The sequence below is a fragment of the Astatotilapia calliptera genome, chromosome 3 (genome assembly GCF_964374335.1).
Source record: "Astatotilapia calliptera chromosome 3, fAstCal68.1, whole genome shotgun sequence".
Classification (NCBI taxonomy): domain Eukaryota; kingdom Metazoa; phylum Chordata; class Actinopteri; order Cichliformes; family Cichlidae; genus Astatotilapia; species Astatotilapia calliptera.
Window position 1 is genome coordinate 56,985,485 of NC_137424.1, and position 21,015 is coordinate 57,006,499.

A 21,015-nucleotide genomic window follows, 5' to 3' on the forward strand; every position below is an offset into this window, starting at 1 on the left:
CTTCACTGTTTATGTTATGCTAACATAGCTGTGTCGCTAGCGATCACGTAGCACATCATTATATACCAGCTAGCCCAACTTCAGTAACCCTACAAACGTCACTGCTGTTTAGTTTCCTGTCTTCATTTATGTTGGAAGTGATAGCAGAGCTGTACGTTTGAATTTTTTCAGAAATCTCTCAGTCAGAACATGCTTTATAGTTACACCTGGTAAAGCAGCAATGCTGATCGTTTTATTAAAGATGAAAGAATTTAGACAGTTTTTAACTCTCAGTGATGCTGCAGTGTTCGTTTGACCTGAAGCATACGGAGTTCAGGACCCAGATTACTCCCAGATTTAAGAGCATCTTAGTCCGAGAAATACGACAATAACGACGGCCGCTTGCATGTTCTGCAAAAAAATGTGCTTTATCTTGTATCTGACGGACAAACACCAAACCAGTTCCACATCACTGAAGTTGCACCATTTTTACAAACCAATTCTGGTTCATCTGTTTCACTGAACAATCGGCCATGTGCGTATGAAAACAAAGGCACTGCGCATGCGCGTTTTACTCCCATTCTATTGCGATATTTCATTTTCCTATCGTTGCCTAACATTATACCGGTATTACCGTGAACGGTATAATATGGCCCAGCCCTAATTGGTGATATAGGTTACCAGCAAGTCTGGCGCTGAACAGAAATTGTTGCGCTATGCTCCTTTATTTATTGTGCATAAATAGTGAATTGTCCTGACACAATATTGCGTTTCGCTTCTGTTATTACCATGGTACATTGACAAAAACATACACTTTTATTCACAGGGTAAAACAGTTGTTTTGTATCACTAATTGTCCAGTGCGATTACAGCATACAATATTATTGTCATTACTACATTTCTGTAATGCTACCAGAAATTATTTCCACTACTAATTTATTACCGTTGAGCTCAAAGGTTATATTAATAAACGGTTAACGAATGTGTATTTATGACGACGATTTGTGAGACTGGTAAACTTACCTTTGTTCGTACGATGGTCTTTCGTTCTACACGGTGCATTTCAAGGTCCTCTACCCATCCGTCGGTAAACTGTAACTGGGCTTGTTGCAGTGACCTGAAGTTACTAAACTTTCAAAAAAAGTTTCAAAAAAAAAATCCATCAGCCCATAAAAACAAAAAATCGCCAGCGGCCCACCGGGCAAATGCCCGGTATGCCCGATGGCCAGTCCAGCTATGGTTAACGAGGGAAGTGGGAACACACGGGGAACCCAGCTGACACAGATAACCATAACGAGACAGGGCAGGAGTGAACACTGTTGTGACTTTATGCAGCGTTGCTCCAACTGCCAGTTTAACGTGGGTTGCGGCCAACGCCAACTTTATATCAAGCACAGAGGACTGAGACGAGGCAATGGTGGAGGTCGAGTCTTTTTTACTCTGAACGCTTTCAATCACATACAATACCACAGTACCACCTATGGGTGGGAGGTAGTAATAGCTGCTGCTTATTACAATATACCACATCCCTCTTTTCCGAGATAAAGATACTACCTCTTAACTCCAATATTTTGTAACATGAATGCACCCTTTAAACCGTAGGAACATTAACAATATTATATTCTTGAGACATTAGGTCAAGCACACCTTAGATTGCCTATCACTTGAACAATGCAAATACATATCAGTGCAGTGTTTTGAAACAGACGAACACATGGCAAATTGGATGAGACATGTCAAAATGAACATATGAAACATGACATATTTCGCTCTTTTTCAACAAGACAGTTATCTAACTTGTACAAAACAACTCAGGTACAGGGTAGAGTGACTTTAAGTTTCCAAATCACTTAGTCTCTATACCTGGCAGGGCGTATTATTGCTCGGCCACTGCGTGTGTAGCATGTGGGTGTATTGTCCATACTTGCAGGACGAGAGTGTTGTGGGGTGTCACTTGCTGGTGGCACAACTGGCTCTTGGGTGTGAACAGACAGTTCATCTGGGTCCATGGATGTGTCCTTAAACAGACTTGGGTGTATTTTCCTCAGATGTCTCCTGTTCCTCCTGAGCACCTCACCCTCTGGTGTTTGCACAGTGTAGGAGCGTGGTTCCTCTCGCCGATGAGCTACAACAGCTGGCTCCCAACCGCGCCGTGTTTGCATGTGCACAGTATCGCCTGAGGTCAAAACAGGCAGTGGTCTTGCATGCTGATCAAAGTGGTATTTCCGCTTTGACTGCAGTCCACGCACTTTATCGTGAATGTTCTGTGGGGTTGACTGTCTCAACACAGCACTGGCGCATGGCAGTGTGCTGCGGAGAACCCGTCCCATCAACATTTGTGCAGGTGACACACTCAGTCCTGTGACTGGAGTGTTCCTCAGAGATAACAGCACTAGATGTGGATCTGTTCCAGTTCGCGCCGCTTTTTTAAGTGCATGTTTAACAGTCTTTATGGCTCGCTCCGCCATTCCATTTGAAGAAGGAAAGCCGGGACTGGAGAAAGTTAGCTTTATCTCCCAGGATGCTGCAAACGATCTCATCTCGTAGCTGGCAAATGGAACATGATCGCTCACTATCTCTTTGGGAATTCCGTGTCTTGCGAAGACTGATTTCATCTTCTGAATCACAGAGTGTGCCGTTTTGTCAGGTAAGTTAAGAACTTCTGGGTATTTGGATAAATAGTCAACTAACAAAAGATATGGCTGACCGTTCAGTTCGAAGATGTCTGCTCCGATTTTCATCCATGGCAGCTCTGGAATCTGATGTGGAATAAGCGGCTCGGCCTGGTTCTTTGGCTGCATTTGCTGGCATTGTTCACACTTCTCAAGCATAGTCTCTATATCGTGTGACATGCCAGGCCAGTACAGTACTCTTCTTGCTCTGGCTTTTGTGCGCTGTACACCTTGGTGAGCGAAATGCAACTTCTCCAGGATCACTTGTCTGAAGCTTTGGGGTATTACAATCTTGTCCCCTATCATAATAATGTCACCGTGGATACTGATGTTGTTTCTCATAGGCCAGTAGCTGTGGAGTGTTCTGTCTAAACTCTTCCTTCTGGCTGGCCATCCGTTGAAGTGCCTTTCACGCACAGCTTGTAGCACGCTGTCTGCTGTAACTGCCGTTCTCAGGCCACTCAGAGTTTTCTCACTCAACGCTGCTGTGGCCTCCAGAGCATACACAACTCTTTCTTCATTTGTGTTTTCACTCACATTTTCATTGTCACTGGTGGTTGTGGCTCGTGAAAGTGCATCGGCTATGAACATGTCTTTGCCGGGGGTGTATGTGACGGTGAGATCATATCTCTGTAGTTGCAGCAGCATTCCTTGTAACCTTGCTGGTGCCTTGCATAGCGGCTTACGCATTATCGCCTCCAGGGGTTTATGATCAGACTGCACGGTCACTGGTCTTCCATAGACATACTGGTGGAATCGTTTAGTGGCAAACACAATGGCTAGCAGCTCCTTTTCTATTTGTGCATACCTTTTTTCTGTGTCTGTGAGTGCTCATGACGCATACCACACAGGTTGCCCTTCTTGTAATAGGCATGCGCCCAGCCCATCTTTTGAAGAATCGGCCTGCAATGTTAAGGGTTTCTTGTGGTCATAAAATCTCAACACTGGTGCTTGTGTGAGCGTCGCCTTGAGCATCTGTAACGCTGCTGTGTGGTGTGGCTGCCACTGCCACGCTGTGTCCTTTTTGAGTAGCTGTCTTAAAGGTGCTGTGAGTGATGCTTCATTTTGAATGTACTGTGCCAAAAACTTCGTCATTCCCAGCAGACGCTGAAGGCTTTGTTTGTCTACTGGAGTCGGCATGTCGACAATAGCTTTGATCTTTGAAACATCTGCTTTCTGCCCTGCTGCTGTGATGATATGGCCCATGTATTTCACCGTGTCAACTTTGAACTGAATTTTGTCCTTGTTAAACTTCACGTTAGCTGCTCTTGCTTTCTCCATGACCTTCTGCAGGATTTCATCGTGTTCGTGCTCTGATGTAGCTGCAATTATCATATCATCTGCAATGATAAATACACCAGGAATGTTGCCGAAAGTCTCACAATTCTTTTGTTGAAAAACCTCGCTGGCGGATTTGATCCCGAATGGGAGCCGGAGGAAGCGATACCGGCCCCAAGGTGTATTAAAGGTACAAAGCTTTGATGACGGCTCGTCCAGCTTGATCTGCCAGTATCCATCTTTTTCATCCAATATGGTGAAGATGGATTTTCCTGCTAGCTTGCTGCGAACGTCCTCGTGTGTGGGAATGGAGTAGTGCTGGCGTTTAACTGCTTGGTTCAGATCACAAGGGTCCAAACACACCCTTAGTGTTCCGTTCTTCTTCTGTGTGGCGACAAGACTGTTGACCCAATCTGTAGGCTCATTGACAGGCGTTATGACATCTCTGTTTTGTAAGTCCTGTAGCGTCTTCTTCAGTGGGTCCATTATGGAGAGGGGCACGTTCCTGCATGCATGAATCACAGGCGTTGCGTTTGGGTCAGTGTGTATGTGGTGGACTCCAGGGAACTCACCTAAGCCTGTGAACACATCAGCATACATCTCCACAAGCTCTCCCTTGGTAGAAGGTGGTTTGGCTAGTTTCGTTATAGTGGATGGTATGGCAAGGGTTTCAACTCGTTTCACCAGATGCAGCTCCTCACAAGCTTGCCCACCTAGGATCGGTTTATCTGCATGGTCTGATACAAGAAAGTCAAACACAGCCTTGTGCTTCCGTGCTTCACACTCAAGAGACACCACACCATCTGCACGTATGCGGGCTCCACCAAAAGCTATGAGTACAGTCTTTGTGGGCTGTAACCGAGGCATCCCTGGTAACTTGTTGTAAACTGATCTGGGGAGCACATTTGCGTCCGCGCCTGTGTCTAGCTTGAAGGTGACTGATACATCTCCGATTGTTACACTTTCATGCCAACTTCCAGTTTTGTGCTTGTCACTACACACCATGCCAATGTACAGTGAGTCCCCATCAGTCTCAATGTTATTAATAGTTTTTGTTTTCTTGTAGTTTCTACTTTTCTCTGCGCCCGCTCTGCATACTTTTGAAAAGTGGTTATTTTTCCCACACCTGTGGCATGTTGCCCCATAGGCTGGACACTGTCGGAGCGCGTGTTTGTTGCCGCATTTGTAACAAACTGTTTGCTTGTCGTTGCTCGGTTTGTTTTTACTGTGTCCTGATTTAATGTATCCTGGCATTTTTCTTAATGCGTCCACTGACGTGTCTTGGGCTGCAGTTGTTGACTGCATAGCCTGAATCTGTGACTTGGCCACTTCTGCTGATCTGCATATTTCTATCGTCTTGCGCAGTGTGAGGTCGTTGTCACGAAGTAATCTCTCTTTTAGTCTTGTATCATTTATGCTAAACACCAATTTGTCCCTGATCATGTCATCCTCATTGACCCCAAACTCACAACTTTTACTTTTCTGACGGAGTTCTGTGACATATCTGTCCACTGTTACACCTGCTGACATTGGGTATGACCAGAACTTATGGCGCTCAAAAACAACGTTCTTTTGTGGACTACAGTATTCCTTAAACGCTTTCAGAATGTCCTCCATAGCTAGCGCGTCTCCGGCCGGGGTTACAGTGAGTGTGTTATACACTTCAAGCGCCTCCTCGCCGATAGTGTGGAGAAGAATGGCTGTTTTAACATTTTCATCTTTCTCCAGCGCACCCGTAGCAGTCATATATAGTCTAAATCTTTGTTCCCACCTGCGCCAGGTCTCAGATAAATTGCCGGTGAGCAGTAGCGGCGATGGTGGCCCGAATTGCTCCATGCCGTTAGCAACGTCTACCGTTAGCTAATCCACGGCTAGCTTACTCACGTCGCGGTCCCTGTTCACACGGTCTTGCGGACTTCTGACACCATGTTGTGACTTTATGCAGCGTTGCTCCAACTGCCAGTTTAACGTGGGTTGCGGCCAACGCCAACTTTATATCAAGCACAGAGGACTGAGACGAGGCAATGGTGGAGGTCGAGTCTTTTTTACTCTGAACGCTTTCAATCACATACAATACCACAGTACCACCTATGGGTGGGAGGTAGTAATAGCTGCTGCTTATTACAATATACCACAAACACAACATGACGCATACTGACGAGAGACTGTAGAAGTAAAACAGGAAGTACATGGAGGTTCAGACAGGAGGAGAGAGAGCACGGGGAGAACACAGACATAACGGGCTGGGGAAAACATGGAATAGAACACAAGGAGAGACGAGGGCTCACAGATACACAGAGGGGCACACAGGGGATAATCAAATAAGGAACAACTTTAACAGAACCTAGGAACCACGGAATAAGGAACAAAATACAAAAATACAAGAAAACTAAGAATGCTGGGCCAATATGGCCCAGGATCATGACAGATAGGTGTTGAGGTGAATACGTTGTGTTAAATGAAACCAGATTTCTGCCCAAACAAATTGTCGTGGACATAATACAGGACAGAGATTTTTTGATCAGTTATCTCTCCACAGAAGATAAAAATATAATTACAGGATCTGCCAGGTTTGGTTGTGAACACCCACTCCAGTGTGATGTGTGTAATGTTTTAGGCTCTAACACAGGCAGGCCCAACAGAACAGGGGAAACAGTGGATTTAAACACCTGTTGTTGAAAACTCAAAACAGATTTTGGCACAAAATGGAGAATCCACTGTGTGATCATGTAGTTCAAAGTTCAGGCTGGAACTGAAACAACAACAAAAGTGAAGAATCAGGAACAAATATGAGATTCCACCAACCGTCTGAGCAGAGATGCAAAAAACACGTGTTCAAGTCGACTGCAGGATTTAACTTCAGGACTTCTCTGAGAAATTTAAGGTTCCTCCTGAGTGCTGTCACCATCTATTGACATCTTTGAATATTGCACCGGTGTAAGGAGTGCAGTGAAACCAGCACTGACTCAGTTTTTAGCAAAAAAAAAATGGAAACGTCTCATTTACTCATTTAATGAACTATTCTGACTCTTAACCCCTAACTTATTTATTCTTTGATTTTTTTTTTTACTTTATTTGGTCAAGTCTGTGCACACAAACACACACAAACGTACAGACAGTGAGCACACAATAAGTAAGAAAAATCAAATTACAGAAAGCAAATATAAAGACTCATTTACACCAAAGAGTGGGGCTGTTACCGAGCTGGTGAGCTCAGGTAGAGTGAAAGAAAACTGCGTCTGAGCCAATGACCTGAGATTGGACACTGAATTATTATTAATATTAATAAATTTTCCAGTTTACCTACATTAACATTTCTAAGTGTGCCAAAGAGACACATAAACATGAGCTTATATTAGGATCATATTTTTTGTTTCAAGGTCAACACACACACATAATTATTGTTATTTTTTTACTCCTGTTTTACTGCTGTCGTCAAACATTACTCATAAAACCAAACCTAATAATAACTGTGCGTTTCTTCGAAGTTGCTGAAAACTGAACAGAAGCTGTAGTGAACACAAACAGAGGAACAAACTCGCTGATGTAACCTGACCCAGGCAGCCGGGCGTGACGGCTGTGTTTGCATATGAAACTACACTTGGTTCTTTGTCCTGTAAGGGCTGATGAAAAAGGTAGAGTGAAAGAAGGACACACGGCAAACGTATGTATTTTATCTTTCATTTTTCTTTACTGTAATTCTGTGTCTTCTGTCCTGCTACAAATGAATTATAAGCCAGTCAGCTATCTGGTGAATGTGGTTAAATATTTCAGTCAGTGCACATCATCATGTGAAGCTAAGACCAAATCAGCTGATTATATGGGATAATGTTGTCCTCTGAAAGGGGCTCGTGACCACAAAACCTTTGAGAACCTTTTTACTGGACTGAGGAGGCTGAAGGTTTCCCACTGCAGGCAGAACAGACTCTGTTGGAAGGACTAAAAGTGAGATATGAACCATGAATTTTCTGTTTTCAGACAATCAGATGATGGTTTTATGTGCTTTGACATAACCGTTAATGCCTCTGGGTGATGAGCTCTCTGTGTAGTTTATCATGTTTTTGATTTTTTGGTGGCTGGATCATTTCTGACTTTGTCAGGACGCAGAGCACTACAGTTCTTAACATAATTATTATTCAATTAAAATGTTTTACGCCATTTAGTAAATGCATAATTTATGTTTAGTTGTTCAAACCCTTTACTTGATAGATGAAATTCAGTAGCCAGGGGCAGGAAATTCAGCAAAACATCAGAACAAGGCAGTGTTTAACCAGTTTAACCAGTCTAACCAGTCTAACAGTGTAGGCATGTCATCAGTACAGTGAGCACCTGTATTCAAAACAATAACGTATAAGAAAAAAACAAGGAAGTGAGCTACAGAATAAAACACACTGATAGTGGACAATTGGTGAGCTTTGAATCATTTAATTTCATTTGTCTTTTGTTTTTTTTTATTAAAAATGTTTTTATTGTTGTATTTTAAGATGTTTCTTTAAATCCTGCAGTGGTTACACACTGTCTAAGAATGAAAGAAAAGCTGAGACAGCTGAAGTAGAGCATGATTTCTAAAATGTGTGTCATATGATCTACGATGTGTAGCAGGAAAATACTTTTACTTAAGTACAGATTCAAACTCTTGAAGCATAAAGTGATGAAAGTAAGACAAGACCTTAATAGAGAAAGAACAGAATCAGATCTTCTCCCGGTGCAGACAGCAAACAGCTGCAGACAGACAGTGTTCAGGACGATGATGAAAAAGTGAATCTTTGATCTGATTTATATCATGTAAGTTTTTTATGCTTTTTTTTTTAAAATTTGTTTTCTATGTAATCTCCTCTTTAAAAAGTTTAATCATCACAACGATTGTTTGTTGACTCTTTGATTGCCAGACAACACAGCTCACTTTATTTCAGATTTTTTTGAAAAACAATGAAACCTTAATTATAATATAATATAATATAATATAATATAATATAATATAATATAATATAATATAATATAATATAATATAATATAATATAATATAATATAAAACTATTATTATACTTAAACAAGTCACCACCTTCTCCCTATCAAATATCTCAATAAACAGAAAAAAATAAAATCTGTGTTTTATTCTCACTTTTCTCTTCCATCAGGTGACTGCAGGTTTTTACCAACATGGAAAGGTATCACACACAAAACCTCACGTTATCGTCACTGCTAAAAGAACAAATACAGAAATGATTTCATGCATGCACTCTCTACAACAAACCTGCTCTCTGTTTTGTTCATTCAATTTAACCCTGCAAAGTTTTTCCAGCGTATGTTCCACCTGGAGATTAAAAAAGTGTATATATATATAACCCTGCCTTATTCTTTTCCTCACTCCTCAGACCAGACTCTCCTGAGCCTGAGACCAGACCCAGATCTCCAGAGAAAGACCGTCCTGACTTTAAAAGCAGGAAACTGACACCTGATGAGATGTAAGAGTTAACAAATTGTTAAACATATCTTAACTCCATGAGTAAACAGGTTTGGTTTAGTCATTTATTTATTTAATTTTTTAACTTTGTTCACAAAAAGAAGAAAAGACAGTTGGATAAACAAACAGACTAAAGAGAACATTGTGAAGAGCATCAAAGTTTTTAGCCTTATTGTAATATTATCACTGTGACTAGCTCCAAGTTTATCCAGTACTTTTTGTGTCTGAAGGCGAAAAATGTGATTTCTCTGCCTGATGGTCTTTTTCTCTGTTCACCAGGATCACTGAGACACCAGATGCCCCTGAACCTGAACCTGGACCCAGCTGTGTGTCTTTGAAGAGTGATTGGTCAAAGGATAACATTTTTAACTTTAAAGGAACAAAATCTGCTGCTGCTGAGGAGTAAGATGTTTCACATTTACCTTACAGCTCTGTGGTACACCTAGCCTCAGTCCTGAGATTAAAGAGCTCCATAAGTGAGGCTGCTAATTTAAAAGAAAAATAAATCTATTTTAACAGCCTTGCATTCCCTGCACTGGGCATCACACTGATTATAATTTATGTGATAATCAGCAGGAATGTGTCAGCAGTTAGTTTGACTCTTTTATTTGGTAAATGAGAGTTTCAGTATGATGTGGTTGCCAGTTTTGCGTAGGAAGGTGAAATAATCTGCAGCTGTATGTGTGGTGCTGGATGCCACGGTATGAGCTGCTGGATTTCTCTAAATATTAAATGATTCTCATAATTCATAGTGACACACCATCCCATCACCATGGCAATCATCAACAAAATCGATAAAGGAAATTAGCAAATCTTTTAATTTTAACCTTATTATTTACATTACATTTTTCACCAGTGGTTCTTTTTTATATGACCTGCATGAAATAACAAGACAAAATGGATTATAATGTAGTAAGATAGTAAGTGCTATACAAATACAGACCATTTATAAAAATACAGACCATAAGATGATCATTTTTAGTTCAGCATCGGGACACTGAACACCACAGATGTAGCCGAGTGTAAGCTGATTCAAAGTGACATCATATGATTTTGTTTATGTGTATTATAAGTTTTTATACTCAGAAAATTTTTTATTTTTATTTTCTAACACTGGAAATATTCCAGTGTTAGAAAATCAGCACTGCTCAGTGTTAGTCATTGTTAATCTTCAAAACTGACTAGGTTACTTTTAAACATATAACACTGTCAAAAGTGTTCATTTAACACTCAACAGTGTTGTATTTAACACTCAGAGGTGTGGACCCATATAGACACTCTCCAGTGTTAATTTAACACTGGAGATTTTGCTGTGTAGAAGAAGAAATCTGTGGCTTGTATTTATGTGCAAAATGGTTCAAATGTCTTCATGATGTCTCCACAGAGCTGATCAGGAGAGTCTGCAGCATCAAACTGATCTGGACTCAGTATTTAAGGTTTGTACACCAACCTCTGTTTGTAATTATTTTCATTTTGCACAGTCCAATATTCATCATAAAATAAAAATATCAGAAATAATTCAACAGTGAATTAATTTTGTACTTTATTTTTATTTATAAAACACTTTTCAAAACAAAGTTTCAGCATGACTTCATAACACGACCTGAAAATAAGGTGCGAGTACCCTGTACTTATGTGGAATTTGCAGGAAACTACAGGGCACATAAGATGTAAGATGGGAAAATGTACCATGAAATAACCGAGTACTTAAAATTACCCAATTTAATTTATGTTATTATTTTATTGTTTCCTGTACAAAACCTGCAATCTAACTATAATAATTATTTTAATTGGGTATTTTAATTATATATTTTTTTCATTGTTTCCTGCAAAATGAACATAAGTACAGGGTATTTTTGTTAAACTGAAAACACACAAAAACAACAAATCTGTAAAAAAGTATTTTTTACTATGAAGATCTGATTTTCGTGAATTCAGATTGTGTCATTTATTTTTCAGATTCTGGAGGGAAACATTATCACTTTTGTGAAGAATGAACTAAAGAAGCTGCAGAATGATCTGAATCCAGATTATTCAGAGTGTCAGAGGGATGAAGAGGAAGTGTTGGGCAGTGAGGAAGAGAAGCAGAGAAAGAGCAGTAGAGAGGCATTTCTGAAACTTGCAGTTAACTTCCTGAGAATAATGAAACAGGAGGAGCTGGCTGACTGTCTGCAGAGCAGTGAGAGGATTTCTCTTCATAAATTCAGTCTTTACAAGAATGAAATTGTCACATTTTCTATAATCATAACACTCATGTTTCTGGTGCTTTCCTGTAGAAAATCCTGATCCACTTTGTGAGAATATATTTAAATGTAACCTGAAGAAGAAGTTCCAGTGTGTCTTTGAGGGGATTGCTAAACCAGGAACCCAAACCACTCTAAATGAGATCTACACAGAGCTCTGCATCACAGAGGGAGGGACCGGAGAGGTCAACACTGAACATGAGGTCAGACAGATTGAAATGTTTTCCTGGAAACCAAACAGACCAGAAACAACAATCAGGTGTGAAGACATCTTTAAAGCTTCGACTGGAAGAGACAAACCAATCAGAACAGTTCTGACCAAAGGAGTGGCTGGCATCGGGAAAACATTCCTGACACAAAAGTTCACTTTGGACTGGGCTGAAGACAAGACCAACCAGGACATCCAGTTCATGTTTCCATTCCCATTCAGAGAGCTGAATTTACTGAGGGATAAAAAGTTCAATTTAGTGGGACTTATTCATCACTTCTTCACTGAAATCAAAGAAGCAGGAATCTGTAACTTTAAAAAGTTCAAAGTTGTGTTCATCTTTGATGGTCTGGATGAGTGTCGACTTCCTCTGAACTTCCACATCACTGAGATCCTCACTGATGTTACAGAGTCCACATCAGTGGATGTGCTGCTGACAAACCTTATCAGGGGAAAGTTGCTTCCTTCTGCTCACATCTGGATAACCACACGACCTGCAGCAGCCAATCAGATCCCTGCTGAATATATAGACATGGTTACTGAGGTCAGAGGGTTCACTGACCCACAGAAGGAAGAGTACTTCAGGAAGAGACTCAGAGACAAGGAAGAGGCCAACACCATAATCTCTCACATCAAGAAGTTACGAAGCCTCCACATCATGTGTCACATCCCAATCTTCTGCTGGATCACTGCTACAGTTCTAGAGAGTTTGTTAAAAACCAAACAGGCTGGAGAAAAGCTGCCCAAGACACTGACTGAGATGTACATTCACTTCCTGGTGGTTCAGACCAAAGTGAAGAACATCAAGTATGATGGAGGAGCTGAGACAGATCCTCTCTGGAGTCCAGAGAGCAGGAAGATGATTGAAGCACTGGGGAAACTGGCGTTTCAGGAGCTGCAGAAAGGAAACCTGATCTTCTATGAATCAGACCTGACAGAGTGTGACATTAATGTCAGAGAAGCCTCAGTGTACTCAGGAGTGTTCACACAGATCTTTAAAGAAGAGAGAGGGCTGTACCAAGAGAAGGTTTACTGTTTTGTCCATCTGAGCATTCAGGAGTTTTTAGCTGCTCTTCATGTCCATCTGACATTCACCAACTCTGGTATCAACCTGCTGGAAGAAGAAGAAACAGCCTCAGTGCAGACTGACAAATCTTCAGAAAGATATTTCTACCAGAGTGTTGTGGACAAGGCCTTACGAAGTCCAAATGGACATCTGGACATGTTTCTCCGGTTCCTCCTTGGTCTTTCACTGCAGACCAATCAGAATCTCTTACAAGGCCTGCTCAAACAAATAGGAAACAGCTCACAGATAAATCAGGAAACAGTTCAGTATGTTAAAAAAAAGATGAACGGCGCTCTCTCTCCAGAGAAAAGCATCAATCTGTTCCACTGTCTGAATGAATTGAATGATGACTCCATAGTGAAGGAGGTCCAGCATCAACTGAGTTTAGGACAACTGTCTAAAGTTGATCTCTCTCCTGCTCAGTGGTCAGCTCTGGTCTTCATCCTACTGTCATCAGAAGCAGATCTGGATGGGTTTGACTTGAGGAAATATTCAGCTTCAGAAGAGGCTCTTCTGCAGCTGCTGCCAGTGGTCAAAGCCTGTAAGAAAGTCCAGTAAGTATCCAGTTTAATCCTGGCAAGATATTGCTTTAACCCTCTCAAGGCAGGCGTTGCAGATTTGCAACACTTAAAAGCTAACAACCTGATTACCCCACATACATATTTTATATGTATAAAAAAATTTTTTTACTCAGAAGTACCACTGCAGGTATTCTTTTGTGTATTAGCAACAGAAACTTAATTTGAGCCTGAGAGAGTTAAAGTGTTTATTTGAAAAGGTTGGAAAGTTTACTGATATACTGATATGTTTCTAGGTTGAGCGGCTGTAACCTCACAGAGAGAAGCTGTGAAGCTCTTTCCTCAATTTTAAGTTCTCAGTCCTCCAGACTGAGAGAGCTGGACATGAGTAACAACAACCTCCAGGACTCAGGAGTGAAGAGGCTTTGTGTTGGACTTGGGAATCCACACTGTGTGCTGGAAACTCTCAGGTTAGCTGACTTTTGTTTCAGGAGATTTGGATATTTCACAACAACTGTCATTATTTTATATATTTAAGACATAGGTGTCAAACTCTGGCCCGCGGGCCAAATTTGGCCCGCAGCCTACTTACATTTGGCCTGCCAAACCATACCAAATTACTATCAGAGCTGGCCTACTGGTATTATACAGCTAATATATATATTGTTTAGTATTAAGCTTTGCTTTTTCCATATTCAGTTTTTCAGCAAAACGTGTTTGAGTCCAAAAGAAAAGATTCATTCTTATATCTGGAGGAATAAATATATTTCAATACATATTAACGTTAGCCCGCGACTTTTTTCCAGTTTTGAATTTTGGCCCACTGTGTATTTGAGTTTGACACCCCTGATTTAAGATGTTGTTTCTCTTCTGGTGTAAGCTCTGAAAGAGCACAGTAGAAGAAAAAGATACACACACACACACACACACACAAACATAACTTTATCTATGTCTGTCCATCATAGTATAAAATAAAATGTAATAATATTTTTTCCATGTTTTTAAACAGAGTCCTTAAAAGCCTTTTTTAAAACTACTTTAACTGAAATCAGAATCTGTTCATATGACTGCATGTACATCATCAAATGCAGAGCAGTTCCTTGCATTGTTGTATGTGTTTTAAGGTTGTCAGGCTGTCAGATCACAGGAACAGGCTTCACCTCTCTGGCCACAGCTCTGCGCTCCAATCCCTCCTTTTTGAAAGAGATGGACTTGAGCTATAATCATCCAGGAGACTCAGGAATGAAGCTTTTGTCTGCTCAACAGCAGGATCCACATGTGAAACTGGACATACTCTGGTAGGAAAACAGGAAATAAAGCTGAAAATATATTTTTTTCTCCAACATTTTGTAAGGAAGAGCAGATATTGACTTGAATTCATTTAAGGGTTTATTGTAACCACTGACCTGATGGCCCGTAATACAGTCTGTATGTCCAGTCAAGTGGGCAACTGTGTGGCTGAATGACTCAGAACCAATCACAGTTAAAAGCTCACCTGTGAGTCAAAATCACAAAATCAATCATCTCTAACATTTTCTTGTCTTGCTGGTCAAAGGTGGTGCTCAAACATAACCCAGCTGTCACAGTCTTTGCCAAGCAGTTGCATACTGTGATATCATTCACAATAAGGGGTCATCTTGCTGATCTGCTTGAGCTCAGTGGGTGAACAGGCGACCATATGCCGTATGGCCGGAGAGCAGTAGGCCTGGGTTCAAGCAGCCTTTTGCTGCATGTCTTTTCATCTTCCTCTCACCACTTTCCTGTCTATCTACAATATATCTATCCAATTATGGACAAAAAAGTAAAGTACGTGATAACCCTAACTCTAAGTTTACCTTAACCTTTAATTCAAGAGAGAGGCAAAACTGACTTTTTTCAAATTAGTTTTTGCTCTGTATCAGATCGATTATTTTCTTTGTTTCCAGACTGCCAAGTTTTGAGAGAATAATTGACTAAAAACAAATAAACAAGGCTGGGATCATGATGAGTTAGGCCTCAAACAGTGTTTAAAATCAAATGAAATAGGCACCCACAACCTTATGACTGCATGACCTTGCAACCTCATTAAGGTTGACAATTGAGATTGTGTATTTCAATAAAAGATTGAGGTATTTACCCCAATCACATCCCATCAGGATTCATCATCATTGCCCACGAGCGTTGCCTCTCTCATTGTGTGTAAAGGTCGGCTGTGTGGCAAGATTAGTTAGACCCAAAATGCAGGACATGAGAAACAAGGTGATTAAAAGGAAGCTTTATTGCTGAGCTTAACAAAATACAAATTAAAGTTGTTCAGGAAATGCAGAAATACACAAGGAGGAATACACAGCTTGAAGGAGAATGTAACAAATAGCTTGGGATGGGACCCTTGATACTGATGTTTGAAACTGTGTCGATCTTATGAAGTTCAGTTGTTTTACTACACTGCTTTAAAGTGTTGCTCACAACACCAACATCACATGACCATCGTGTTATGGGCCTTCTATGGGGTCTATTTTATACAGAAAAGTAGAGACTGGAGACATAAGTTGTGCAGGCTCTTCTTTGTCTCTCTATTACACAGAATTTTATACCATTGTTTTCTGTTCATTTATACACACGTTCCTCTTTCCTTCAGTCATTCCTCTTGTGACAAAAAACATCATATTCAATCAGGTTCACATGTTAAACCCACTTGGTCGCATTGTTTTTTTCACAAGTATAGATCTACAAAATAATGATCTTATATCAGTCTCCTTATTTACAATAAATCTGTAACTAAATCCTGCTGCTGTCCAGCTTCAACAATATCTCTGTGCAGTAATATTAGCACTGCGAATAACCTGCTTATTATAACTGTTACAAACTCTTTATACCTTAAAAGATTAAACACTATATTTGCAAACAATAAACAAACATATTCTATAGTTGTCCAAAAGTAAATATAAACCAGTCTATTTACATTTAGCAATATAATGAGTAAGAACGAGGTTATGTAGAAATCATCAACTGTAAAACTTCTACTAACATCAGGTTAAAATTATGTCTCAGAGCTACATGTGCTACGAAATAAAACAGATGTAGTAAGACCCACCACCTCTTTACACTACAAGTGGAATTGCGGCTCCCATTACAACTGGCGGGAAAGTTTGCTTTCTCTTGATCTATGAAAACACACTTTCATACAACAGTTGTGGCCTTTAAATCAAGACAGAAAAAGGTTTCTTGCTCTTATATGTGCATCACAGTTAGTTAACTCAAACTACTAACCTGTTTTCATACAGAAAAGTAGAGACAGGAGACAAGAGTTGTGTTCAGTCTGCAGGCGCTTCCTCAACTGAGGTAAGAGCGTTGCAATGGCCTGTCGCACTTACAGCTACTCGCCTTTTGTGGCGATGCCATGCAATTTTCATAACCTCAACTGAAAAGTGCAATACAGCAGTGAACCAAAGGCTTTTACATCAGTAAATGTTTCCAGCAGATTACAACTGTGACCATACACTTGTAGGTGTCACAATAGCTAAGTGCGGTTTTGATGTGTTTAACCCTGACAAGTTCTGACAAGTGTCTTTGTCATAGTTCTTGGTCTGCGATGGGGGGTTTGAGTTTATTTTGGGATTGTTGACACTTTGCTTTATTAAGATGATTTAGGTTTGGGTTTTAGTTTTCCTAATGTCTTTGAGTTTATTCATGTGTCCCCCAGTCATGTCTTTGTGTTTCATCTCGCTTTTCTGTTCCCGTTTTCCCCTCCATGTGTTTCTTTCCATGTCTCCTCTGTCTGTCATGTCCATCCATGTCTCTTTTCCTCAGCCATTATGTCTCTTTGCCTGCTCCGTGTCCCTCCCTCTCCCCCTCTCTGTCTCTCGCTCACTCTCTCTCCCTCCAGGCCTCATCTCCCTTAGTTGTTCCCATGTTTCTCTCCTTGTGTACTATCCTTTCTACCCAATCTGTCATGTCCATCCCTGTCTGTTTTCTCCCCCGGCCCCTTTGTCAAGCCTTTGTCTCTTGGTCTGTGTCTCAGTGTGTTTCCTGTTTTATTTTGACAATCTCAAGTTCTGTGTTCAGTGTGTGCAGTCCTGCTTCCTCCTGTCAGATGACACCTAATTCGTTCCTGCTGTGTTCCCCATGTTTTTCCACTAGAACAAGTGGGCTGTTTTCCGTTATTTTGCAAATGTACTGTTTATAAGGTTGGTGAAACCTGCAGTCAGCTGAGACTGAAGAAGTCACATGGATGGGTGACAAAACGTTTCTCCCACTGAAAACGCAAAGTCCAGATAAACAGAATTGATTTTTTGATATTATGTAACCCTTTTGTTTCATTTCCCTTTATTACCAGATGTATTGCGATACATGCCAATGTTTTGGGTCAGATTGTTTTCTCAGACTTAGTCTCAGTCTGGAGCCCCAAAAGGTTGATTCTGTTCACCTGGATGTAATGTTTTCAGTGGGACAAACGTTTTGTCACTCATCCAAGTGACTTCTTTAATCTGAGCTGACTGCAGGTTTCCCCAACCTTATATACAGTTCAATGCGTAATGACTGAAACTAGCACATCTGAACAATAGGCTGTGAGGAGTTTCCCACTGAAAACGTTACATCCAGATGAACAGAATCAACCTTTTGGGATTTACTTACCTGGATGATTAAGCATGCATCAAGACATCTCAGTCTGGAGCTTACGTGTACCGTTACACCAATAAATGCAGAACCACCCTAATCTTTGGAACAGGATTTTGACTTTCCTACTGTAAAGAAAAAAAAAGTGAAGCAAGTAGTAGTTATTTATGCAGAGCAGATATAGTCATGTGAGAAAATTAAGAATTCTTCTTCAAAGTTCCTCTTAAGTTATTCGATTCCTACTCATGGCTAAGCGGATGCTACAAGTGTGAACTGTTTTGCACCGTGTCATTTATACAGGATTTTGGCTTTTTATTTACATGTCTAATTTTTTTCAATTTGCTCAGGTTGTATTTAGGTAATTTAAGAACCGTGTACAGACCAGTTGGTTTCTTTTTTAAAAAATTTACTTTGATATATAAATCCATAGAACTGAAAGTGCATTATCGTTTTCATTTTATTATGGAATAAAAGGAAACAAGATTATTTCTCTAGAAAAGATTACTCAGACAATATAAAGGCATGTTTTCACACTAAAAGATAAAATTCTCATTTCAGTGTGGAGCCTCAAGGAGTCCAGTGGATGAGACCAGGTCTAAGGAAATGTGAGTATTTTTGATGTATCAGTTCTATTTACACCATGTTGTACTGTGTTCACATTTCTTACACTTTAGTTGTACCTCTGCCAAATATATGTAATCATGAATTTTACAAAAAAGTTACATATCTTCTTACTTACTCACTAAGTAGAAACCAATTTCTGATGGTAACACACTCTTAAAAAATCAAAAACTTTTGCATACCGGATCTTCTTCATACATTAACATGAAAACCATGCAAATAAAATTAAAAGTGTTTATTACAGACCATTTGCACTGTGTCTCACTGTCCCCTTTAGATTTCTGTGACCTGACGCTGGATCTAAACACAGCACACAGGAACCTCAAACTGTCTGACAACAACAAGAAGGTCACACACGTGAAAGAAGACCAGCTGTATCCTGATCATGATCATAGGTTTGATCACTGGCCTCAGCTGCTCTGTACCAACAGTCTGACTGGTCGTTGTTACTGGGAGGTCGAGTGGAATGGAGAGGTTCATATCAGTGTAGCTTGTGTAGGAATTGGACGGAAAGGAGACGGCGATGACAGCAGGTTTGGAAGGACTGATCAGTCCTGGAGTCTCTACTGCAGTGATGATGGTGGTTACTTTGGAAATTCCAATTACACATCAATAGTGATCGCTGTCCCCTCCTTGATTGTCTCTCACAAATTAGCAGTGTATGTGGACTACCCTGCAGGCACTGTTTCCTTTTACAGTGTCCTCTCTGACACACTGATCCACCTGCACACTTTCAACACCAAATTCACTGAAGCACTATATGCTGGGTTTCAGCTAAAGTCACCTGGTTCCACTGTCTCTCTCTGTGACGGCTCAGAGTGAACTTACTGCGACAAGACACATTCTCACATTAGTGTGGAGCACCCAAAATTTAGTAATACATGTACAATGACAATAAAAAGCTATTCTACTCTTTTGAGCTTCATTTGTTTACCAAAAATGCTTCTAGGTAAATTATGACTTTGTACGTTGTTTAGTTTTTTTTTAAACTTTCATCTACTGAAACTACTTGACCTGTTAAAGGTTAAGTTTATCCTTGGGATGGCGAGTGAAATGCATCTCTGGATCCTCCAGTATGGTGATGCTAGAGCAACCAGGAGCTTTTTGTTTTGTTTTGTTTTTTTAATAATAGGCAGTGAAATCTCAGAGCATTCTCATTCCCAACACACAAGATACCGATGATTTGTCACATAGCATTGATATGTTACGTGTTGTATAAATGCACACTTCATGTGTCAATTTGTATTTTATACTATTTTTTATCGCAAGAATAAAATCTGTGACAGAGTTTCTATTCGTGTGTTTTATCTGTGAACATGCATGCATGCAAACTGATATTTAAAAAAAGAAATGAAGAAAATCAAACTATTCCTTATTTAATTTTTTACGGATGCTTGTTATTATACTTAATACCTTTAAAGTACATTTTCTAACCTTTAACCAAAAAGTAAAATTATGGAGGACATTTTCACATGATGGCCTTGATTTACCAACAATAAACTTTTAATTTATCTAAATAAAGCAAACCCTCACATATTCATGGAAATGAAAAACTAGAAAACAGCTGTCAGTTTAGAAAAAAAGAGAGTCTGTAACATCTGAAAATAAAATATAATAAATAATAAAAACAAAGATCGACCAAATGGACCAATACGGCAATACCACGATGATCCATTTGGCAAAGTAAATCCATTGGGTATCCTTGTTGGTCTTCAGACAACAATTCTGATGGCTAAAGAACCAAATGGGACAGGCGAAAAAAAAAAGAAAAAAAAAAAAGAGAGAAGCTACTTGTTCCTCTGTTGCCGGAAGAGGTCACTACAGTGGGACAGTGGGTGGTTCAATATGTTTGACTTTGCTGAGTTTTACACATGATGCCCTCCCGGACCTAAAATCAAAAACAGTTTCGCACTAATGGTAAATGGACTGGTTGTTACACAGCACTTTGCTACGACCCCAAAGCGCTTTAAACAATATGTCCCATTCAACCAAACACTCTCTTCTATGCTTTTTTCTAACCCCTAACACGGAAGCATTGGAGAGCAACTTGGGGTTAGTATCTTGCACAAGGATATTTGGCATGCAGACTCGTGTAATCAGGGATCAAACCACCAACCTTCCAGTCAGTAGACTGGCTCTGCCTCCTGAGTTACAACCACCACTGAAGCCTAGCCTAATAACCTGTTTTAGAAGAAGCTGGTCAGGATAGTATGGATTTGTTGGCATCTTCACTTAAAAAAAGGTTGGTTTTATAAATGTAAATGTAGAGGAGTGGAGGCTGATGTAAAAGTACACTGTGATACAGCTCTGAGGAATTTTAAAAGCAACTTATGTATAACAGTAGCAGCAATCTGCAATGTGCACCTACTT

General features: G+C 40.1%; 2 protein-coding genes and 1 long non-coding RNA gene across 2 annotated transcripts; 2 read left to right on the plus strand and 1 right to left on the minus strand.

Annotated features, from left to right (window-relative positions):
• LOC113017517 (polymeric immunoglobulin receptor-like) overlaps nt 1–21,015 on the minus strand; it is a 199,039-nt gene that overhangs the window by 34,452 nt on the left and 143,572 nt on the right.
• On the plus strand, nt 8,296–9,795 carry LOC145425533 (uncharacterized). Its single transcript, XR_013906251.1, has 3 exons — nt 8,296–9,097; nt 9,305–9,394; nt 9,673–9,795. It is a non-coding gene; the product is annotated as an uncharacterized LOC145425533 (long non-coding RNA).
• LOC145425489 (NLR family CARD domain-containing protein 3-like) lies at nt 10,719–19,933 on the plus strand. The gene is made up of 7 exons (XM_080298563.1): nt 10,719–10,829; nt 11,353–11,572; nt 11,670–13,464; nt 13,725–13,898; nt 14,553–14,726; nt 18,583–18,629; nt 18,923–19,933. Exons 2-7 carry the CDS (start codon nt 11,536–11,538, stop codon nt 19,465–19,467), a joined length of 2,772 nt encoding a protein of 923 aa, XP_080154689.1. The 5' UTR covers nt 10,719–10,829; nt 11,353–11,535; the 3' UTR covers nt 19,468–19,933.